Source organism: Antechinus flavipes, chromosome 1, assembly GCF_016432865.1.
Source record: "Antechinus flavipes isolate AdamAnt ecotype Samford, QLD, Australia chromosome 1, AdamAnt_v2, whole genome shotgun sequence".
Taxonomy (NCBI): domain Eukaryota; kingdom Metazoa; phylum Chordata; class Mammalia; order Dasyuromorphia; family Dasyuridae; genus Antechinus; species Antechinus flavipes.
Window position 1 is genome coordinate 508,405,011 of NC_067398.1, and position 20,254 is coordinate 508,425,264.

Consider the following 20,254-nt stretch of genomic DNA (forward strand, 5'->3'; position numbering starts at 1 on the left):
TCCTCTCAATTAGCAAACATGAAAATAGACATGCCATCTATACCTTTATCAAAATCAATGATAAAAATATAAATAGTACAAGATAGGAGAGGATCCCTATGACACTCCACTAGCTGTCTTCCCAGACAACTGCTAGCCATTAGTGATTATTCTTTGTCCCTATATTTAACCAATTTCAAATCTGCCTGCATTGACTGTCAAATTTTACCCTAATCCTCTTCAAATTTTTTCCACAAAGATAATGTGAGAAATTGTTAAATTAATTTCATTTTTTTAAAATAACTTTTTATTGATAGAACTCATGCCAGGGTAATTTTTTACAGCATTATCCCTTGCATTCACTTCTGTTCTGATTTTTCCCCTCCACCCCCTCCCCCAGATGGCAAGCAATCCTTTACATGTTGAATAGGTTACAGTATATCCTGGATACAATATATGTGTGCAGAACCGAACAGTTTTCTTGTTGCACAGGGAGAATTGAATTCAGAAGGTATAAATAATCCAGGAAGAAAAACAAAAATGCAAGCAATTTATATTCATCTCCCAGTGTTCTTTCTTTGGGTGTAGCTGCTTCTGCCCATCTTTGATCAATTGTAACTGAATTAGCTCTCTTTATTGAAGAGATCCACTTCCATCAGAATACATCCTCAAACAGTATCAATGTTGAGATATATAATGATTTCCTGGTTCTGCTCATTTCACTTAGCATCAGTTCATGTAAGTCTCGCCAGTCCTCTCTGTATTCATCCTGCTGGTCATTCCTTACAGAACAATAATATTCTATTAACGTTCATATACCACAATTTACTCAACCATTCTCCAATTGATGGGCATCCATTCATTTTCCAGCTTCTAGCCACTACAAACAGGGCGTTAAATTAATTTCAAATCTAGAAAACTGTCAGCATTAGTGGGATGTTTACTATTACCATTAATGGAATGAAGTAGTGATATAGAAAATAAAGAAAAAAATAGAAAAGCAATTTTGGAATAAATTTTACTATTTTTGCACCAAGTCTAATTTTGTTTGGTTAAGGCAAATACTACTAGAAATCAGAATGTCCTGAAGGGATGAAATGAGAAAAGGAATTGGCCTAAATTCATTGTCTTCAAGTAAAGGCTAGACTGGATGACCACTTGTTAGGTATATTAAAATAGCAATTTTCCTCCGCTACAGGTTGGATTACATATGGCCATGGAAGTCTATCCAACTCTCAAATTCTGAGATAATCCACAAAGGAGGTTCTAAAAGGTTCTAAAGCGGATAATTGAAAATTACTTATATAAAAATTACTTGCTTCTAAAGGGATTTAGCTTAGGTATCTAAGTAAATACCAGGAGGATGATACAAGACTTAAGAGGATAAAGATTAAGGAAGTTTAAAAATTTGAATGGGAAAAAAATTATATCTCTATTTCCATGTAATAGGTTTCCTTTGTAATCCTACATATTTTGTTTAATGCATTTAGAAATATTATTTTGAAGGATCCATAGACTTCACAGGATTGCCAGAGGTCTATAATGTCCCATTCCCCCCCCCAAAAAAGGTTAAGAATCCTTGATTAAATCCCCTTGGATTAAAGTATCTAAAAAAAGATTTTAAAACTTTATATTAAACTTTGTAGTTTTACCTAAATGCTTTAATACAAATTATTAAATTTTAAAAGTACTTAAAAAGTAATAGTACATATAACATTCTGTACCTTAAAATTAATCATCTAAATAGTAAATTCAAATAACTAAATTCTGATTATCAACAATTTGGATTGTTCTATTTATTAAAATGATGAAGTTTAAATATTCAAAATAACTTTCCATTCATTCAGGAAGCACACTAAAAGACACACCTGTTGAATACGTTCTCACTTGAAGCATACTTGTCCAATCTTCCCAATGGTGTCAACATTTCATCTTGTGAGACGAAATCCAGGGCTGAAGGTATAATAATCACGTCAGACTCTGAGCTGTAGTCATCCACACCAACTATCAGAGACATCAGAAATATTCCTTATAATCATAGCACTTTGAAATTAAAAAGGGTCTTTGTCAATGTGAGACAAGCCCCATAAAATAATTTCTTCTTTTTCTGGGGTAGTCACATTGAAAAAAACCTCAAAGAAAAAACAAAACAAAACATCCTGTCACCTCTCACCAACTTAAAACAAATGTACAAATCTGGAAGAAACTATAAGGCTAAGGATTCTACATACTATAGTTAGGGTTTTAAAAACAAAGAGAAGAAAAAATTATACTACAAAATTTTCCTAAATTCTTGTTTTCCCTCGCAAATGAGAAATAACTGATGAATAAAAGAAAAAAATTCTACTTTATAGAATCTCCAATTAAAGAAAACATGCTCATGGAACATAAATAAGCCTCTTCTTTGAACCAAGGCAAAATTGTTCCTATTTTTTAAAACTGTTAGAAACTAATTTTAAATAGCATTTAAAGAATATTTTTCTTTCTCTCAAATTACTGTACTCAAGACATGACAATCCTAATCAAGAGGGAAGCCCTCAGAAACTAGACCAGGGGTCCTCAAACTTTTTAAATAGGGGGCCAGTCCATTGTCCCTCAGACTGTTGGAGAGCCAGGCTATAGTAAAAATAAAAACTTTGTTTTGTGGGCCTTTAAATAAAGAAACTTCATAGCCCTGGGGGAGGGGGATAAATGTCCTCAGCTGCCACCATCTAGTCTGCAGGCCGTAGTTTGAGGACCCCTGAACTAGACCATCATGGTGTCCTTCTATCCACCTCAGGAAGATGAAAGTCACTAAATACTGATTTCTAACTAAATCAGATTATAGAATTCTATTTGACTTCCTAAAGAGATAGAAATGGAACTCCTTATCCGTATCTCCACAAAGTTAAGAGTTTTCATTTCACCCTTGCATTGTTTTCAATTCATTCTCTGGGATCCCATAATTCACGAACTTGGAATCCTTCGTGGCCAATTTATAATAAGTAAAATAACAATACAGGTTCACTCAGCTCTTTTAAATTCAAGAGTGGGAACCAGTATTTCTCAAAGATTAGGATCCTATTTACAGAACTATAAACTAAGAAACCATGGAAACTAAGGTTTCCCAATCTTCCCTCATTCCCAATGCTATTGAGAACTCAAAAACATGACCAGGGTGGCAATAACCAATCCTGAACCAGTATTAACTTTTACCAATTGAAAGCCACCATTTTAAAAATTCCGTCATATACAATCCAGTCATAAATCTTAATATTGTAGAAAAAATTCAAGTTTTATGAGAATATAACAAATCTATTTTTAAAATGGGCATCTTATCTATAAATGGATATGTAAAAGAGATTTTAAACTAAATTGATTCCCAAACTAATATTATTCCGCTTTCAAAACCTTTTCTCTCTCTATGTAAAGCAAACATATTCATAATATACCTGCCGTATATTTATGCTGGTACTTTTAATTCTAAAACAACTGTTAACAACAACTGCAACCCAGAAATCACAGGATACTAGATTTAAAATTAGAAGATATCTTTGAAGTCATCTAAATTTGAATTTCTCATCTTAAAAAGAAGGAAACTGAGACTCAGAAAAGTTAACTGACTCATCCAGGTTTACACAACTACTTAAATATCAGAGGTGGGATTTTAAATTCCCATTTGTGCAGTTGCAATTTCCAGGGTTTTATCAACTTTGTCAAAATCCTATATAATGCTAGCAGAGATTTTAAAAATCACCTTGCAAGTTGAAGTAGTAAAACACACATATTCTCTAAAAATTTGTGGTCAGCCAAAATGAGCATAGAGGCCAGTTGGTCAATAATAATAAATGGCTGTTCTAAAGGTTAGCCCCGGATTCAGGTAAGTGTTATTAGGTTGGCAGTGAGAATTCAGAATAGGATTTGAGACACTGGTCGGAATATCATGCTTCCTTGGTTGGCTGTGTGGAATAGTGGGATAATTAGGAGGATTTCAAAATTCTTATTTCATATTACTGTGAGCTGTTTCTCATGGCTGAAAAATTCTGTTAGACAAATATCGAACAGAAGATTTATAATTCCATGGATTATTGCTTTAAATTTAAAAGGCCATTTTTTGTGATGAAAGAGGAACATGTAATTTACTTTTGGTAAAAACCAGTTGCCAGTTTTCTTAGTTACTATGTGGAAAATAAGAATAAATAAATGGAAGGTGTCCTTAATTTAGGGTAAAAAATTTGGCCTCAAGTATCACTTTGATTACTTCCTAGCTAAGTTACTATAGACAAATTCACTGTGCCTCATTTTCCTTATCTATTAATTAACACTTGGACTATCTGCCTCAGAGCTGTTTAGACCATCAAATATAATAATTCAAAATATATGCAATCATAAACTGCTATATAAACGCAAGCTATCATTCACAGACAATTACATATAATGAAAGTCTGCCCAGTAAATCTCGAAGATCTGAACAAGTATGAAACTCAGGATTTTTAACTAAAATAATGCAAGGCCACAGAACAATGATGAACTTTTAAAAGCAAGGAAATCCCCCCTTAATACTAATGTAATTCAATTTACCTATCTAGGTAACCATGTTTAGTTCCACAAGATTTATCTTAACCACTAATGTGATTAAGTCACTAGGGGTTAACCCATCAAAATTAATTTTACTTTTGATATATTAGAATCAGGGGTCCTCAAAATACGGTCCACGGGCTAGACACAGCAGCTGAGGACAATTATCCTCCTCACCCAGGGCTATGAAGTTTCTTTATTTAAAGGCCCACAAAACAAAGTTTTGGTTTTTACTACAGTCAGGCCCTCCAACAGTCTGAGGGACAGTGAACTGGCCCCCTATTTAAAAAGTATGAGGACTCCTGTATTAGATCGACTATGTAAACATTAATTAAAACCAAGTTACAGGTTTTATGCTTCTAAAAGGAAAATAGTAGTGACTAAATCATTAATTCAATGACCTAATCAAAGAAAGATAACTAATAATAATAAACCAGGGTTGTATTATATTATCACAAAATAAAATAATGCAAATATAAATAAACCAGCAATATGTTGTCAATAATATGTCCTTCAACTACTGATTTGGATGAGCTTTATTACTTTCCCTTTAGTAGCTTGGTTTTAAATAATTAATGTTGCTTAGTTAATAATAATAATAGCAGACAGCATTTATATGGGGGCAGGCAGGTGACAGTGAATATAGTGCTGGGCTTGAACTCAGGAAGATTCATCTTCTTGAGTTCAAGCCTGGCTGGAGAAAGTAACTTAATCCTGTTTGCCTCAGTTTCCTCATTTATAAAATGAGCTGGAGAAATAAATGGCAAATCAGTTTAGTATCTTTGCCAAGCAAACCCCAAATGGGGTTTTAAAAGAATAGAACAAGACTGAACTGCAGATTGAGAGTTGTGCTTGCTCCTAAGATAAAAAGTAAAAAAAAATTATCAATAAATTTATGTTAATGTATTATACTTATAAATAAGTTTGTATATTTATTGATAAAACATTCATGTAACACTGCAGGAACATTAATAGAAGTTCCATCAATATACACTTATTTTAACAGGAAAATATCTTTCATATAAAAATCAGTGACTAGTATTTTTTTTCATTCCTTAAAAATGGGTAATCAAAAGTCTTAAAATTCTCAAACCACAAAATAATTATAATTTCTAGACATATTCTGACTTGGCTTTAAAGATTTTAGTATCAGACCAAAAAAAATTACTCAAATAACTACATTGAGTCTTATGTGGATGATTAGTATAATGCAGAGGTATGAACACAAGTTCTAAGGCTGTTGTTTATTATGAACTTGAGTAGTACTTTTTTTTATTTTTTGCTCTCTTCATTTATTTAATTTCCACCAAGACTTGATTTCTTTCCTTCAACTCTTTTAAGGGAAACAAAAATAACATAAGTCTTCTCCCAGACATCAGCATATTTCCCCCCCAATTTTTTAACATTTTTATTTGAAGTTTTGAGTTCTAAATATTATCCCTGGTTCCCCCAAGAAAACAATATGGAATCATGTAAAACATTCCTATATTACTCATTTTGTACAAGACTTGAAAAAGTAACTTCTTTTTCTGGAAGCAGAGAGTATGCTTCATCTCACTAGTCTTTTGGGATTGTCTTAGATCACTGGATTATTGAGAATAGCCAAATCATTCATAATTCTTCAACAAACAATATTATTACTGTGTATATCTCTTGATTCAGTTCACTTCACTATGTTGTCACGTTTGTCATTTCTTATAGCACAGTTTAGTCATTTCCTATTTGATGTATTAGCATATCCAATCATTGTGTTTCCCCATAGGTTATTTAATTTGTATTAAACTAAACTGGATACTATTTCCCTTCCATGTGTCCTAAACTCCAGCCAAACTGTATTACTTGTATGTAGCCTGTGCTTTTGCTCATGGCATCCCCTAGGTTTAGTGAAATCTACTCATTCCTTTAAGATATAGTGCAAATGATACCTCTATATCCAGCCTTACTTAAGTTATTGTTCTCAAGGAGCTTACATCAAATAGGAAGGAAATAATCAGTCTACTATGTACCATTTGATCTCATTTGATTCTCACAGCAATCTGGGAAGTAGGTATTGTTTCAAAAGCTATCTAACAGGAAGGGGGAAAAGACACTTTGTTGCCAATTCTGATTGATTATAGAGATCAGAATTTTAATGACAGCATAATTTTCATAGTATTTAAAATTAGAGACAAATAGAATATTATTTTGTTTTTAGAACTCACCAAAAGGTTGATAGCTGCTTGGGGAGGAAAAACAATTCCAGGATATATATGCTACAATGCATCATAAAGTTTTCTCTAAATTACTTACACTTTTATCCTGAAAAATACGACAAAATATTCAATTCATATGAATAATGAATATTATTGGATAGAGAAAAATTACAGCCTGAGAATTAAGAATGAAATCTATTTGGGTTTTTTAAAAGTGTTATTTACTGTAGATCTTTCTCAGGGCAACAAATTCTTCACTAAGTCACAGGACCCAGGTTTGAACTGATCAAAGGAAAACATTTTTAATTCTTGAGGATCCCTTTTATTTTACTTTGTACTAAGAACTTTTTCTCAAATATTATTTTATTTCAAAATATAGAAGACATTTTCTCCTGAGAGTGGGAGGGAAGAAAAAGGGAAGATCTAATATCATTTTCTACTGATAATTCCACAATTTTAATTGGGTTATACCACTCTGAAAAATATTCTATTTCCACATTTTTTACCAGTGTAATCTGTCTTACTACTTCAACAATCAATTGATGAAATCTCAGCTAATTATCATTTTTGTCCATCTAATAAAAGTGATTCTAGAAAGACAATATACCATTTGCTAGAAATGGCGTTCTTTGGAAATAATTATGGAAATAAGCAAGGGTGTGCTGAAGCAAGCTCAAATAATCTGGACTAGTAAATTTTCAAGGTTTTGCATAGACATTACATTTTCTGCCTTCCTAACACTTCTTTGGGACTTCTCTGACTTTTCCACCCATATCAGGTACTTTTCCCTCCTCACTTTTCAGTTTCCTTTTTGTGTAGAGTTTCCTCTATTTATAGCCCACCTTAAATTTTTCCTACTTGTGATATTTTATTACCTGAGTAATTTTTTTTTTACGTGATCCTGGATATAAAAGTATATAATAGGTATACAAATCAAACATTTACTGATAACAAATCATAAGACCCCCACATTCAGTTATAAGATCCCATATGGTCACAAACCATAGTTTAAGAAGCTGGGCCCTATTGGATAGCAAACTTGAGGGCAGAAGCTCTTTCTTTTCTATATCTATACTCCCAGTACTTGTAGTGCTTGGCTCATAGCAGGTGCTAAAGCATTATTGACTTTTGATTGACCAGTAGGCTGGCTAAAGCAACTGTTTCTCTCTACTCAATTGTTCCTTCATATGACTGGTAGAAATCCTACCCTCTGAAAAGGTTATGAGTGTAAGTACAAATCAGGAACTGAGAAAGGTCCTCCCTGCATTGCTATACTAAGCAAATTCCATCCATTATTAGCCCCACTACTCTGAATGAGCTACACTGAGATGTCAAATTGCATGTGACCAAGAAGCCTAGCTCTAGGTGATTCTGGGCCCAATTGCAGCCCCCCTCCCATCTCATGCCCATGGAATCCTGGATGAAACATTCTCAACCTTACCCCTCCCTACTTTTTTTTGATTCTCTGTCAGTGGAGCCCAGTCTAGAGTTAGGAAGACTTGAACTCAAATTAAGTCTCAAACAATGCATTTTTCATTAGCTGCTCTTTTTTGGTTTCTTAGAACATTATGTGTGCCCTAGAATAAAGCCATCAATTGAAATCTCATCAGCTGGAAATTAATCTAGCTTTGATATTCAATACCTCAGCACCTTCAGTTCCCTTTCCCCACTTGGTGGGAGACTGAACAATAAACTTCTTTTAGAGCCTTCCTTTATAAAGAGGGCTCAGAAAATTCCAGTTAATTTCATTTTCCCTCGGCGTGGTTTCAATTCTTTGAGCCCTCTCAGGCCCATAGTCCCATAGCCCCTTTCAATTTTCTTTCATATATTGTTTTCCTCTAGAAGAGAGGACAGAGGTTACCTTTCTTTTTCTTACCTGGATCCTCAGGGTTCAAACACATCGTCTGGCAGGTAGTAGGAGCTTAATAAATCCTTACAGTCTACTATGTTTTACATTATGACTTTGGGTGAAATCATTTGTCTTAGTTTTTTTCCAATTGTAAATAGGGATGTTAGTAGTATCTACCCTCTAAGGACTGTTGTGAGGATCAAATGAGAAATCTGTAATGCATTTAATCCAATGCCTGAAATACTGTTGTTTAGACACTTTTCAGCCATCTCTGACTTTCTGTGACCCCTTTTGAGGTTTTCTTGGCAAAGATACTGCAGTGGTTTGCTATTTCCTTCGTTCCTCATTTACAGGGTTAAGCACCTTACCCAGTGTCTGAGACCAAATTTGAATTCAACACTCTATTCACTGCCCTGGTATTAAAGTCTTCTTAATAATGAATACTTGTTTTCTTTCCTTTCAGGGATGAGGGTGCAGGAGTATGCGAATTCCTCCCTTTAACTAGTTATCTAGAGGATCTTGGAACTGAGGGTGATAGTAGAAGAAAAGCTGTGGAGGATGTCCACAGGATGTTTCCTGAACCTGGACCACAGGACTTAGACAAGGGCTGAGATTGTTTCTATTGGAGAAATTTTAAATGCTTTAAGCAAACACATACAGGAAGAAAAATGATTAATTTTGATTACATAAAATTAAAATTGCAAAGGCAAACTGATTCAATCACTTTAGAAAACAATTTGGATTGATGTCAGATGAGTTACCAAACTTTTCACGTCCCTTAATCCAAAAGTCTCACTGCTAGAAAGGCAGTAGACCCAAGTCAGAGGCAAAAATAAAGGTCCTATATATGCTAAAATATTCATAGAAGCAATAAACCAGAAAGTCCACAGATTGGACAGTGACTGAATAAATTGTGGTAATTGAAGATAACGGAGTCTTATTGAACAACTGAAGATACAAATGATATACAGCTAATAATGGATAACATTTAGATAACACTCACTGTGTGCCAGGCACTGTGCTAAGTGCTTTACAATTATTACTTTCATTTTATTCTCACAACAATCTCAGAAAGTAGGTGCTATTATTTACCCCCATTTTACAGATGAGGAAATCGAGACAAAAGATTAAGTGACTTGTCCAGGAATTACACGGGTAATGTGGGCTGGACTCACTTCTTGACTCAAAACCTAGCACCTGATGCACTGTATCACTTAGCTGTTCTTATAATCATAGATCATAGATTTAGAGCTAGAAGAACCATTAGAGGTTATGAAGTCCGATATTTCATTCCACAGATGAGAAAACAGACCAAAAAAATTTAAGTGACTTGGTTGACATTAGGTTAGTAAACTTCTGAGGCAGGCTTCAAATCCAGGACTACTAGGTTATCCATTAAATCAAGAATCATGAGAACATCTTTAAAATGATGCACAATAATCAAATAATAGAAAGCAGGGGAAAAAAATTCACAACCCCTGTGGACATATGCACCATTACTGGTTGCTGAGAATAAAAAGAAAGATAAACTCTATTTAGAACTTAGAAAAAATTAAATTAAAAAAAAATAACTCAAGAAAATTCAAGTTAGATCAACATATACTCTGGTAATAAATGACTTCAATGCAAACATGAAGATAAGAAATAAATGGGAAAAAGAAATGAAGTCAAAGACTGTAGAGTAGCAGAAGTCTCAAGGTTGAGAAGTCTCAAAACTTTCTTTGAGAAGGACATTAGTAGGGGCTAGTCTTTGCAAGCACCAAATAATATCACCAAAAAAAAAAAAAGAGAGAGAGATTATATTTTAAGACAGGAAAAGTTGTTAAATGATGTGGGAGTTATCCCTGAATCAGTTGTCTAATAAAGCCAAACTAATGGATAGTAGATCAGATTTAAGTAAAAACAACAAAGCAAAGAAAAAGATATGGTATACAATTGAAATCATTTAAATTCTTAACTATTTAAACAAGACTAATGAAAAATTGGAAAATTAAGATCAGAAATGACCTCAACAAATTGTAAAACATCTATTATATATCCCGGGCACTGTACTTTTAAGCATTTTACAAATGTTTCATTTGATCTTCACAATAACCTTGCAAGGTGGGCGCTATTTTTATCCACATTTTACAGTAGAGAAAAACTAAGGCAAAACAAAGGTTAAGAAAGAAACACAAACACATAAGGATCATACAACTAGTAAATATCTGAAGCTAGTTTTCAACTCAGATTATCCCATCCTTAGGCTCAAGACTCTATCCACCATGCTATTTAACTGTCTTTGTCAGCAAACATTAGATTTTAGGCCAAAACCTTAAAAGCAAAGCACTGGGTTGCCCTACAGATTTTTACAAGTGATAGTGGACAATTATTAGTACTGTTTTTCTAAAGGAGGGAAGGGGAAAAAAAACAAAACAGGAGAGGATAAAAATTGGTTTAAAGGAAGCTTGGCAGGAGCTCTAACTATGCAAAGTTCTCAAGGTTATTTAAGGATGAAAATGGAAGGACAACAAATCAAAAAATGGAAAAAATTAAAGATTACTGTAACAAACTTTTCACCACAGATAGTGAAACCACCACACTTAGGACCCAATACCACTTATACTTATTGATTAATTAACTACAATTTAATTGATATTCATGTTTTGTTGGGAAAATAACTTGAGAGCATCAGGCCAATGGACAAAAGAATATAGAAAGCAAAGGCTAAAACCAAAATCAACACAAAACTTTAGAAACTTTGTGATCTTGCCTATTTTTACTTTCAAATAGATTGGGACAAATAGAAGCAGTGATCCTAGTTAACTATAAACCTAAGCAATTCTATTTAAGCAACTCTGCTATGCATAACTTAGAAAAGTTTTGGGTGTATGTTTTTCATCATTTTATTTTACTTTCACATACACAAAAAAAGGTTAATTAATTGAAGTACTGAATACGATAACCTCTATACATGGACAAATTTTTTAATGTACCCAATCAACTATAAAATCTTTAATAAGAATATTATAGAGGCCAGTCTAACAAATCTGATGATTCATAAATAAGCTTACCAAGTTCCAATTTAACATTCATAATAGAACATAGGCTCAAGAGGTTAAAATAATTAAACCTAGTCATTCCCAAATTAAGGACTGTTTGTAACTTTTACATTTAAAAGAGCCATTTTTAAATGTTCCACAAAATCACACTACCACATGAGACAACCAAAGGTACCTTTGGAAAAAGTAAATATATGCATCTTTTTTATCACCTCTCTACTTCTTTGGAATATGAAAAATAAGATAAAAAGGTTCCATAATCTTGCATATCTCAAGAAATTATCAGCATCAGTATTAGATATAGCTCCAGAAAAAAAAATGCAGCAATACATACTATAACACAAGGCAGTATCCCTGAAAAACCAATCACTTCCAATTAAATCTCAGACAGAATTTTCTTAAATGAACATCCTTTCAACTCCAATTTTGATCTTTTTCAAGGATATTTATATAAATACATCTCTATGTGCACATATGGATAGGGATGTGTGTGTGTATAGATGTATGTAAATGTATATCCACACACTTCCTTCTACTAAAGTCCTTCCTTGTTAACTTTATTCCTGCTATGGAAGGAACTGAGTTTTCTGGTTTTTGTTTTATTTCTTTTTTTCTTTTTTTTTTTTTTTTTGGGGGGGAAGCAATTGGGGTTAAGTGGCTTGTCCAGGGTCACACAGCTAGGAAGTGTTAAGTGTCTGCAGCCAGATTTGAACTCAGGTTTTCCTGACTTCAGGGCTGAGGCTGGTGCTCTACCCACTGCGTCACTTAGCTGCCCCAGGAACTGAGTTCTTAAAGGCTTTACCCTGTCCTTTACCAAATATTAAAAGGCTTCAAAAATAAGGAAATGGCTTAAGAAGCAATCCAGCAAAATCCAAGCTTCATCACACATCCCACAAAAGGTTAGCCACCAAATAATGAATTTTTCTTTTAAGTTATACCAACTCAAGTTATGGCACACAAGTCTAAAGAATTAAAAGTTGTAAGTCACTGAAAAAGCAAGCCTGAGTGTAAGCAGGAGGCAACAAATTATAAACATATTATACTACAAACCAAAGGAAATTAGGGGATTTTATGATTCCAGAGAGATGGCTTAGTCACAAGACAAGACCAAAAGACAACAGGGATGGTCTAATGGTCAAGTGATTGTTATAATGGTTTCTAAAATATTAGAGGGAATCCTTGCCACCACCTGCACCTTGAGAGATTTATAGGAACACAATAACAGAGAAGACATCTGAGACATCTGTGCCATGAAAGGAAGTATTTATAAAGATCACAATCTACTACAGAAATATGGATGATTATACAGACTATCTAGTTTGGTGATGAGGGGGTCATTATCAGCATTGATGAAAGGAGAACTTTAAGTGCATGAGATAGAAAAATAGTTTTATCTCTGTTCAAAATGACATGTTTAGACTCTGAGTCAGCTTTTATGATTTTAGGTAATTTACTTAGTTTCTTTAGGCCTTGATTTTTGTCATCAGTAAAAAAGTGATTTCTAAAGTGATCCCTGTTATATGACATGTTATCATGCTCTTGACCATATTTTGAAATTATTTAAAATACTTTAAAAGTGGAAAAAAACCAGACTAAAAGTCAAGTGTAGTAGAAGTCATTTTAAGTGTTCACAATATATATAACACCTTTTACAATGTATTAAAAAGCAACAATCAATTAAGGGTCCACATGCCAATGTTTAAAAACACATTAATCTTTCCTAACTCAACTGATTAAGTACCATATATCTTTTATGTGCCAAGCACTACTCCAAAGAGAGAGCTGAACTTTATCTTTTTTTAAAAAAGAAGCAGGTAATAGGGAATCTTTATACTCAGACAAGAAGTAAATTCAACTTGGTCCTAAAAGCAAACCATGTACACAAAGGTAAAGCATAAAGGAATAATCTATTGCTATTTACTAGACAAAGAAACTGAATTGAATGAGGTATATGAATTTAGGCTAGTTTCACAAATTCTGAGCACTTCCATGACCAAGATGTCTAGAAATCTCAGTGGTGCTTAGTATTTTTTTTCTTTTTGCAGTTTTATGTAATAAGACTAAATGCATTTGGTAGTTCGTGTTCACATGCATTTCTATTTTAGCTCCTTCTGATAAGCCCTCACCTATTATATAGAAAGAAGAGTCAACTCACCTGGAGACTCGCTTCATCTACTCTATATATATTTTTAATCCCTCTCCTTGCCCCACTCCTTAACCCAGTCCCTGAAAACAAAGATTTACAAATAAAGGAAATATTTTATTAAATCTAATCAATATATCAATTCCACATAAAAATATATGCAATAGTCTACATCCATAGTTTCTCACCTTTGCAAAGTGAGAAAGAACATTACATATCTATTCAGTCAATTGGAAACATATTACAAATGAGTTTAATGTGATGTCTAATGCTACTGCTTTATAGTCATTTTAAGCTTTATAGTCATTTTAAGCTTTAACTATAAGTATCTGAGAAATTTAAAGTCATCTATGTTATGGAAGAAGCCTTGAAACTTACTGAATCTAAAAATTAATAAATTCCATAATATCTAACAATATGCTGACATATTCTACACTGTGGAGAATGAGTATCCCAAGATCACTAAGATGTGTTGTCTGGCTCCAAACCCCAAAGTCACTGTGGTCTGACTATAGACTGGGCGCATTTTCCACTATACTATCCTGCCTCATATCCATCCATTTGCTTCCAAGTTCTTTCTTTCCCTCCCTGAAAAAAAAAAAAATTGTGAGGAGGAAACCCTCCTCAAACATTTCTTAGGTTATCAGTCATCTACCTGCAGATCTAAAATTATTTTAAAATCATCATAAGTTCATATTTTAAAGTTATTAGATGGTGAGTACTCCTTTTACATAAATTTTTATGTCTAATTCTGAATTAAGTGTTTTAAGGTGTGATCATATTTTCTAAAAGATAAACTTTTCTGTTAAATCTTACAACTAAATGTGAAATGTTGACATCAAACTTCTGGAATGTCAATTATATAAAATAAAGCATACTTGTAGGGGAATATTAAATTAAGTTTAATTTGAGAAAGAAAAAAATACTGGAATGTGTTAGCAATTAATTTAAAAATGAAAATGTCATCAATAAATATTATGTCACTAACTCTGAATTGCTGGATGCAATTATGAGTCACCTACAGTTTCAATTTAATATTTATTAACTATTTGCTATGTATCCATGTATCCAGTTGGTGCATTCAGGTAAGGCAAGCTAATTTTATTATTAGCCCAATGTAAATAAGTAATGAAACTAGGTCTGCTAAGAGGTTTAAAAATCCATTCTAAACCAAACAAATACAGATGGCAAAGGAACTAGAACTGCAGGAATAACCTACCCAGCAAAATTAAGCATAATACTTCAAGAGAAAAAAGTGATCACTCAATGAAATAGAATCAGTGCAAGCTTTCTTAAAGAAAAGTCCAGAAGTGAACCAAAAAATTTGGAGAAAAAAGGGAAAAGAAAACATAAGGGATTTAACAGAGTTGAACTGTTTACATCCCTACATGGGAAGATAATACTTGTAATTCTTAATAATTATACCACTAACAACTAGAAGGAATAGAAATACATGTAGACAGGAGTGTATAAAGTAAATGAGAATGACTTAAAAATAATTAAGGAAGAAAGGAATATACTGGGTGAAGAAGGGAAAGGTAAAATACAGTAGGGGTAAAGTATTTCACATGAAGAGGTGCAAAACTATTACAGTAGAGGGAAAGATGGGAGGGTAGATAATGGTGCGGCACCTCATGAACTTAGATGCTCTCAGTACTACTGCTCAAAGAAAGAATATACACAATAAGTTGAATACAGAACTCTTATCTTATTTGACAGGAAGGAAGGAAATAAAGTAAAGAGAGAAGGGGAAGTTACTAATAGAAGAAAGAACCAGGGATGTGGTAGACAGAAGTAAAACATTGTTGAGGGGAGAGGCTGAAAGGAGAGGGGAACAAACAGGAAGAAAAATAAGATGAGGATGGAAGAAAATACAGAGTTAGTAATTATAACTGTGAATGTGAACAGGAATGAACTCTCCCATGAAACAAGCAAAAAAGAGAAAGGCTCAATTACTAGAATCCTACAATATATTGTTTACAAAAGACACACTTGAATAGAAAGATACAGAGTTAAGCTAAGGTGCTAAAGAATAATTTATGTTTCAACTTGGGAGGGAAAAAAAGCAGGGGTCGAAATCCTGATCTGAGATAAAAACAAAAGCAAAAAAGACATCTAATTAAAGAAAACTATATCTTGGGGAAAATCTACCAGAGACAACAAGGTAATATTAACTAAACATATCTATATTAAGTGGTATAGCATCCAATTTCTTAAAGGAGAAATTGAGTTACGTGACCAAACAAGAGAGAGAATACATTACAAAATGCTAAAATAGATAATTTGAATGTTACATTTAAAAACTTTTGCACAAAAAAAACGAATGCAACCAAGATTAGAAGAAAAGTTAGGAAACCATTTTTACAGTTTCTTGTTAAAGGCCTCATTTATCAAATTTATAGAGAACTGAGTTAAATTTTTAAGACTACAAGCCATTTCTCCAATTGATAAATGGTCAAATGATATTGAACAGGCAATTTTCAGATAAGGAAATTAAAGCTATCTATAAGCACAGGAAGAAGTGCTCTAAATCACTTTTGATTATAGAAATCAAATTAAAGCAACTCTGAGATACCACTTCACATTTAGCACTTTAGCTAATATGACCAAAAAGGAAAACGATAAATACTAGAGAAGATATGAGAAAATTGGGCCACCAATGCATCTTTGGTAGAGTTGTAAAATGCTCCAGCCGTTCTGGAAAGCAGTTTGGAACTATGCCCAAATGGCAACCAAGCAAACTGTTCGTCCCCTTTGACCCAGCAATATCACCACTAGGTCAGTGTCCCAAAGGAATCATAGAATTTACATGTACAAAGATATTTCCAGCAGCTCTTTTCCTGGTGACAAAATACTGGAAATTGAGAGGATTACCATCAATTGGGGAAGGGCTAAACAAATTGTGGTAAAGAAATACTGTTGTGTAAGAAGAAATGAACAGATAAAGACTTCAGAAAAATCTGGAAAAGACTTGCATGAACTGATGCAAAATGAAATGAACAGAACCAGGAAAACATTGTAAAAGTATCAGAGCAATATAGTATGAATGACTCAGCATTTCTCAGAAACAATGATCCAAGATAAGTAAAAAAGACTCAAAAAGATATCCAGATCACATCCAGATAAAGAACTGCGGGTCCTCCGAATGCAGATCAAAACATAGTTTTTTCACTTTATTATTTTCATTTTTTCTTTTTCTTTTATCTGTTTCTTCTTTCACAATTTTAACCAATACTGAAATGTTTACTATGACAGCATATATATGATCTATATCACAATGTCTACCATTTTAGGAGGAAAGGAGAAAAATCTAATTCAAAATCTTGTAAAAATTATGATAAAAATTTTCTTGATATGTAATTTGGGGGAAGAATAAAAATATTTTAAGAAACGATACCCAACAACTAATTCTTGCATTATCCACAGCTCTTCTCACAAGAGTTCAAATAAATGGAGTTGTTTAAAAGCTAATTGTAGTTTTCTTAAATGTAAACTTTTGATGCAATATTGTCATCTCTCAATCAAATTTATTCTTACCCCATTCCCTTTGATTTCCTAAAACATCTAAATCAAAGATAAATTCAGGAATCTCAAAATACAATTAAAGTGCCCCCCCCAAAAAAAGCAAAGTAGATGATACTTTCTTTAACATGTCTATACAGTAAAGAAGTTTAACAGTTTTATGACATTTAAAGTGGACAAAAGCCATCGGCCCGGCGTTTCAAACTTTAAAAGCTTCTACTTAAAAAAAAAATTTCAGCGTTCAAAGACTTTGGGAAATTTTCTTTTTTGCACTCAAGAAACATTTTTTGAATTTATCACTACCACTCTCACAACCTAATATTTTTCAACCTTTTCTAAGTCAACTTTTCAAATACTTTCTCAAAAAGGTGGGGGGGAGGGGAAGAGTCTCAAAAGTCCGTTCCAATAACAGTATTTTCCACATTATCTACATGATGAAAGTTTATCAAGAAAGTTGCAAACTTTCTGCTCAGTCTCCTTATAAAAAAATCACATCCACACCTATTTTTTAAGGTAACAGGGAGAAGTCATCTTCAGTAGGGTTCTGCTCCCTTACTAGGAAGAGATGGGGGCGCTAAAACAATAAACCCCAAACAAAAAAAAAAAAAAAACAAAAAACCACCCACAACCATTAAAAAAAAGACACATTTGCACCATTCCAACAAAACCAGTTTTCCTATCCTCCCCTTTAAGAGGAGCTGGGGTGGTGGGCCCTGGAAGCTAACAGTCTGCTTCTCTCCCCAACCCAGGAATTCAATTTGGGCTAGAAAAGTGAACCATTTCCTGGCGGAAGTGGAGACAGCGCTTTAGCGATATGGCACAGACCCCTTTCCCCTCCCCCCTCCATTATATGGGAGGTCAACTATGTTGCCCCTAACCGCCAAGGTCTGAGCCCAGTCCAAGTCTTTGGATCTCCCTTTCAAGGCCTTGGCCATCCGGGAGTTCGAGAGGCAGCACCTCGCTGCCCCAGTGGCCCGGCCTGAGGCCGGGTGGACTCCTAGTCTCGGGCCTGGGGCGCGGAGGGAATACCGAGAGGGAGGAGGGCGGCAGGAAGGGGGGGTGGCAGAAGGGAGGGGTAGCAGAAGACTCCGGTTTAGGTCGAGGAGCGGAGCGATACTCACATCCTTCTATTTCCTCCTGCAGGTCCTCCTGAAGCAGTGAAAGATCTGTGAGGAGGAAAGTGGGGGATGGGAGAGGGGAGGGAAGAGAAGAAAGGGACAAGGTCAGCGCCCCCCGTGGGGAGGGGGGGGGTCAAACACCTCCTCTCCCCTCCCAACCTACCCTTCAGCACTACTCCCCCACCCCCACCCCCACCCCCCGCGCGCCTTCCACCCAGGCTCGCCTCAGCCCGGCCCCTTTTTCTCCCGCCCCGTCCCCTCTCGGCAGAGGCAGGACCCTTCTGCCCGCCTGGCTAATGGGGCGAGAGGCCGGCGTAGCCACTGTGGCCAGGAAGAACAGGGGTCCACATACCCGCCATCTTGCGGTCGCCCCCTCCTCCTCCGTCTCCCGGGGATCCGGGACTACATTGAAGCGGCGCGAGCCAGGGAACCGGTGGACGCGCGCGCGCGGGCGGAGAGGCTGGAGGAGGAGGAGGAGGAGGTGGTTGTGGGAGGGGGAAGGGTTGCTAGGGGCCCGCGCGCGCGAGCCAGTGTGTGAGCTTCAGACGGGACGGGATGGGACTGGACGACGGGACGGGATGAGATGGGATTCGCGAGGGCGAAGGGGGGTGGGGCGAGAGGAGAAGCGGGGCGGAAGCCAAGACTTCGGTTCGAGCGGGTGTCCGCCGCGGTCACGGGGGAACTCCGGTTGACAACGCCCCAAAGGCTGGGAGACTGCTAGAACGCGCGCGAGAGGAGGGGGCACTAGTACCGCGCGTTCACTTCGTCTTCGCTTCTCTTCCCTGTGCGCGCGCGCACGATGAGAAGACTCACCCCTAACTCCCTCCTTTTTCTGTCCCCCGCCTCTCCTTCTCCCCCTTCCTCTCTCCTCCCGTGCCCTGTGTGTCTCCCGGACTGACTCACTGAGCGCGCAACCCCGCTTCTTGCCCCCACCCCTTTCCCCGGCGCGCGCCTGCGCGCGTGCTCGCACACACGCACGCCCGGAGTCGCGCCGGGGCTTAGGGCTAGCTCCAGGAAAGAGGCATACAGCCCGCCGGCCTGCAGTGCCCAGAGTGTGCTGCAAGCCGGAGCTTCAGGCGTGGCTCTCTGTCTGGCGCCGCTGGTCCCCCCCCACACACACCCTCCTTTATTTGGTCACTAACTTTACCTCTCACAGCCTTCCCGCCCCCCATATCCCCTCTTTCTTGGGTATTCTCCCCGACTTTGCGTATCATTGGGCCTTTGCGGGCCCTTCCTTCTTTAATTGGCATGGAAAGCGACAGTAAAGTAAGTATAGTATAGCGAGAGCCCATGGAGGATTGGCAGTTCTGCAATTCTGCCCCCATTCATTGCATTTGAACTTTGGGTCAGTAGACCAGAATTGCTTCTCTGGGCCTCGGAAAGGTAGGGATCAAAAGCAAAACAAAGGAGACAACATAATTCTAGTGGCAAGTCATGGTTATATACACAGATTTCAAATAACTTTACTTAACAATCGTTTCACTCATTCAGCAAATATTAATCACCAACTAAATGCTGGACAGCCTGCCAAAGATTATGGCAAAGTATCATGAGTGAAGTCTTGCCCTCGAGCATGTATCTACTAAAAGTGGCTTACCCTATATGCTCACACATAAAAATGTATATAAAGAATATATATAATATATACACATTTTAGTTGTTTTAAGCTTTAATAGATTGGAAACACCGTGTATGTTTATATAAATATATGTTGTATGTAGACGATATACAAGGTGTTTGAAGTCTTACTGCAGTATATATTTTGTGTGTGCTTATATATATATGTATATATATATATATACACATACATGTATGTATACACACAGTTATGTAATAGACAAGATGTTCCAGAA

The 20,254-nt window shown here is 35.8% G+C and overlaps 1 protein-coding gene across 7 annotated transcripts in view; it reads right to left on the reverse strand.

Annotated features, from left to right (window-relative positions):
* The window catches only part of PPP4R1 (protein phosphatase 4 regulatory subunit 1), an 87,942-nt gene extending 68,479 nt beyond the window's left edge, over positions 1–19,463 (reverse strand). For 5 of the 7 annotated variants that reach the window (XM_051970458.1, XM_051970461.1, XM_051970459.1 and 2 more), the window contains exons 1-3: positions 18,754–19,266; positions 18,405–18,449; positions 1,848–1,983 (exon numbers count right to left, since the gene is read on the reverse strand). In XM_051970458.1, the coding sequence (XP_051826418.1) occupies positions 1,848–1,983; positions 18,405–18,449; positions 18,754–18,760 (188 nt within the window). In that variant the 5' untranslated portion in view covers positions 18,761–19,266. Of the gene's footprint in view, positions 1–1,847; positions 1,984–18,404; positions 18,450–18,753; positions 19,267–19,304 lie in introns of those variants that run through there. The other 2 variants (XM_051970464.1, XM_051970463.1) reach the window with 2 other exon arrangements.
* Positions 19,464–20,254: the final 791 nt, after the last annotated feature.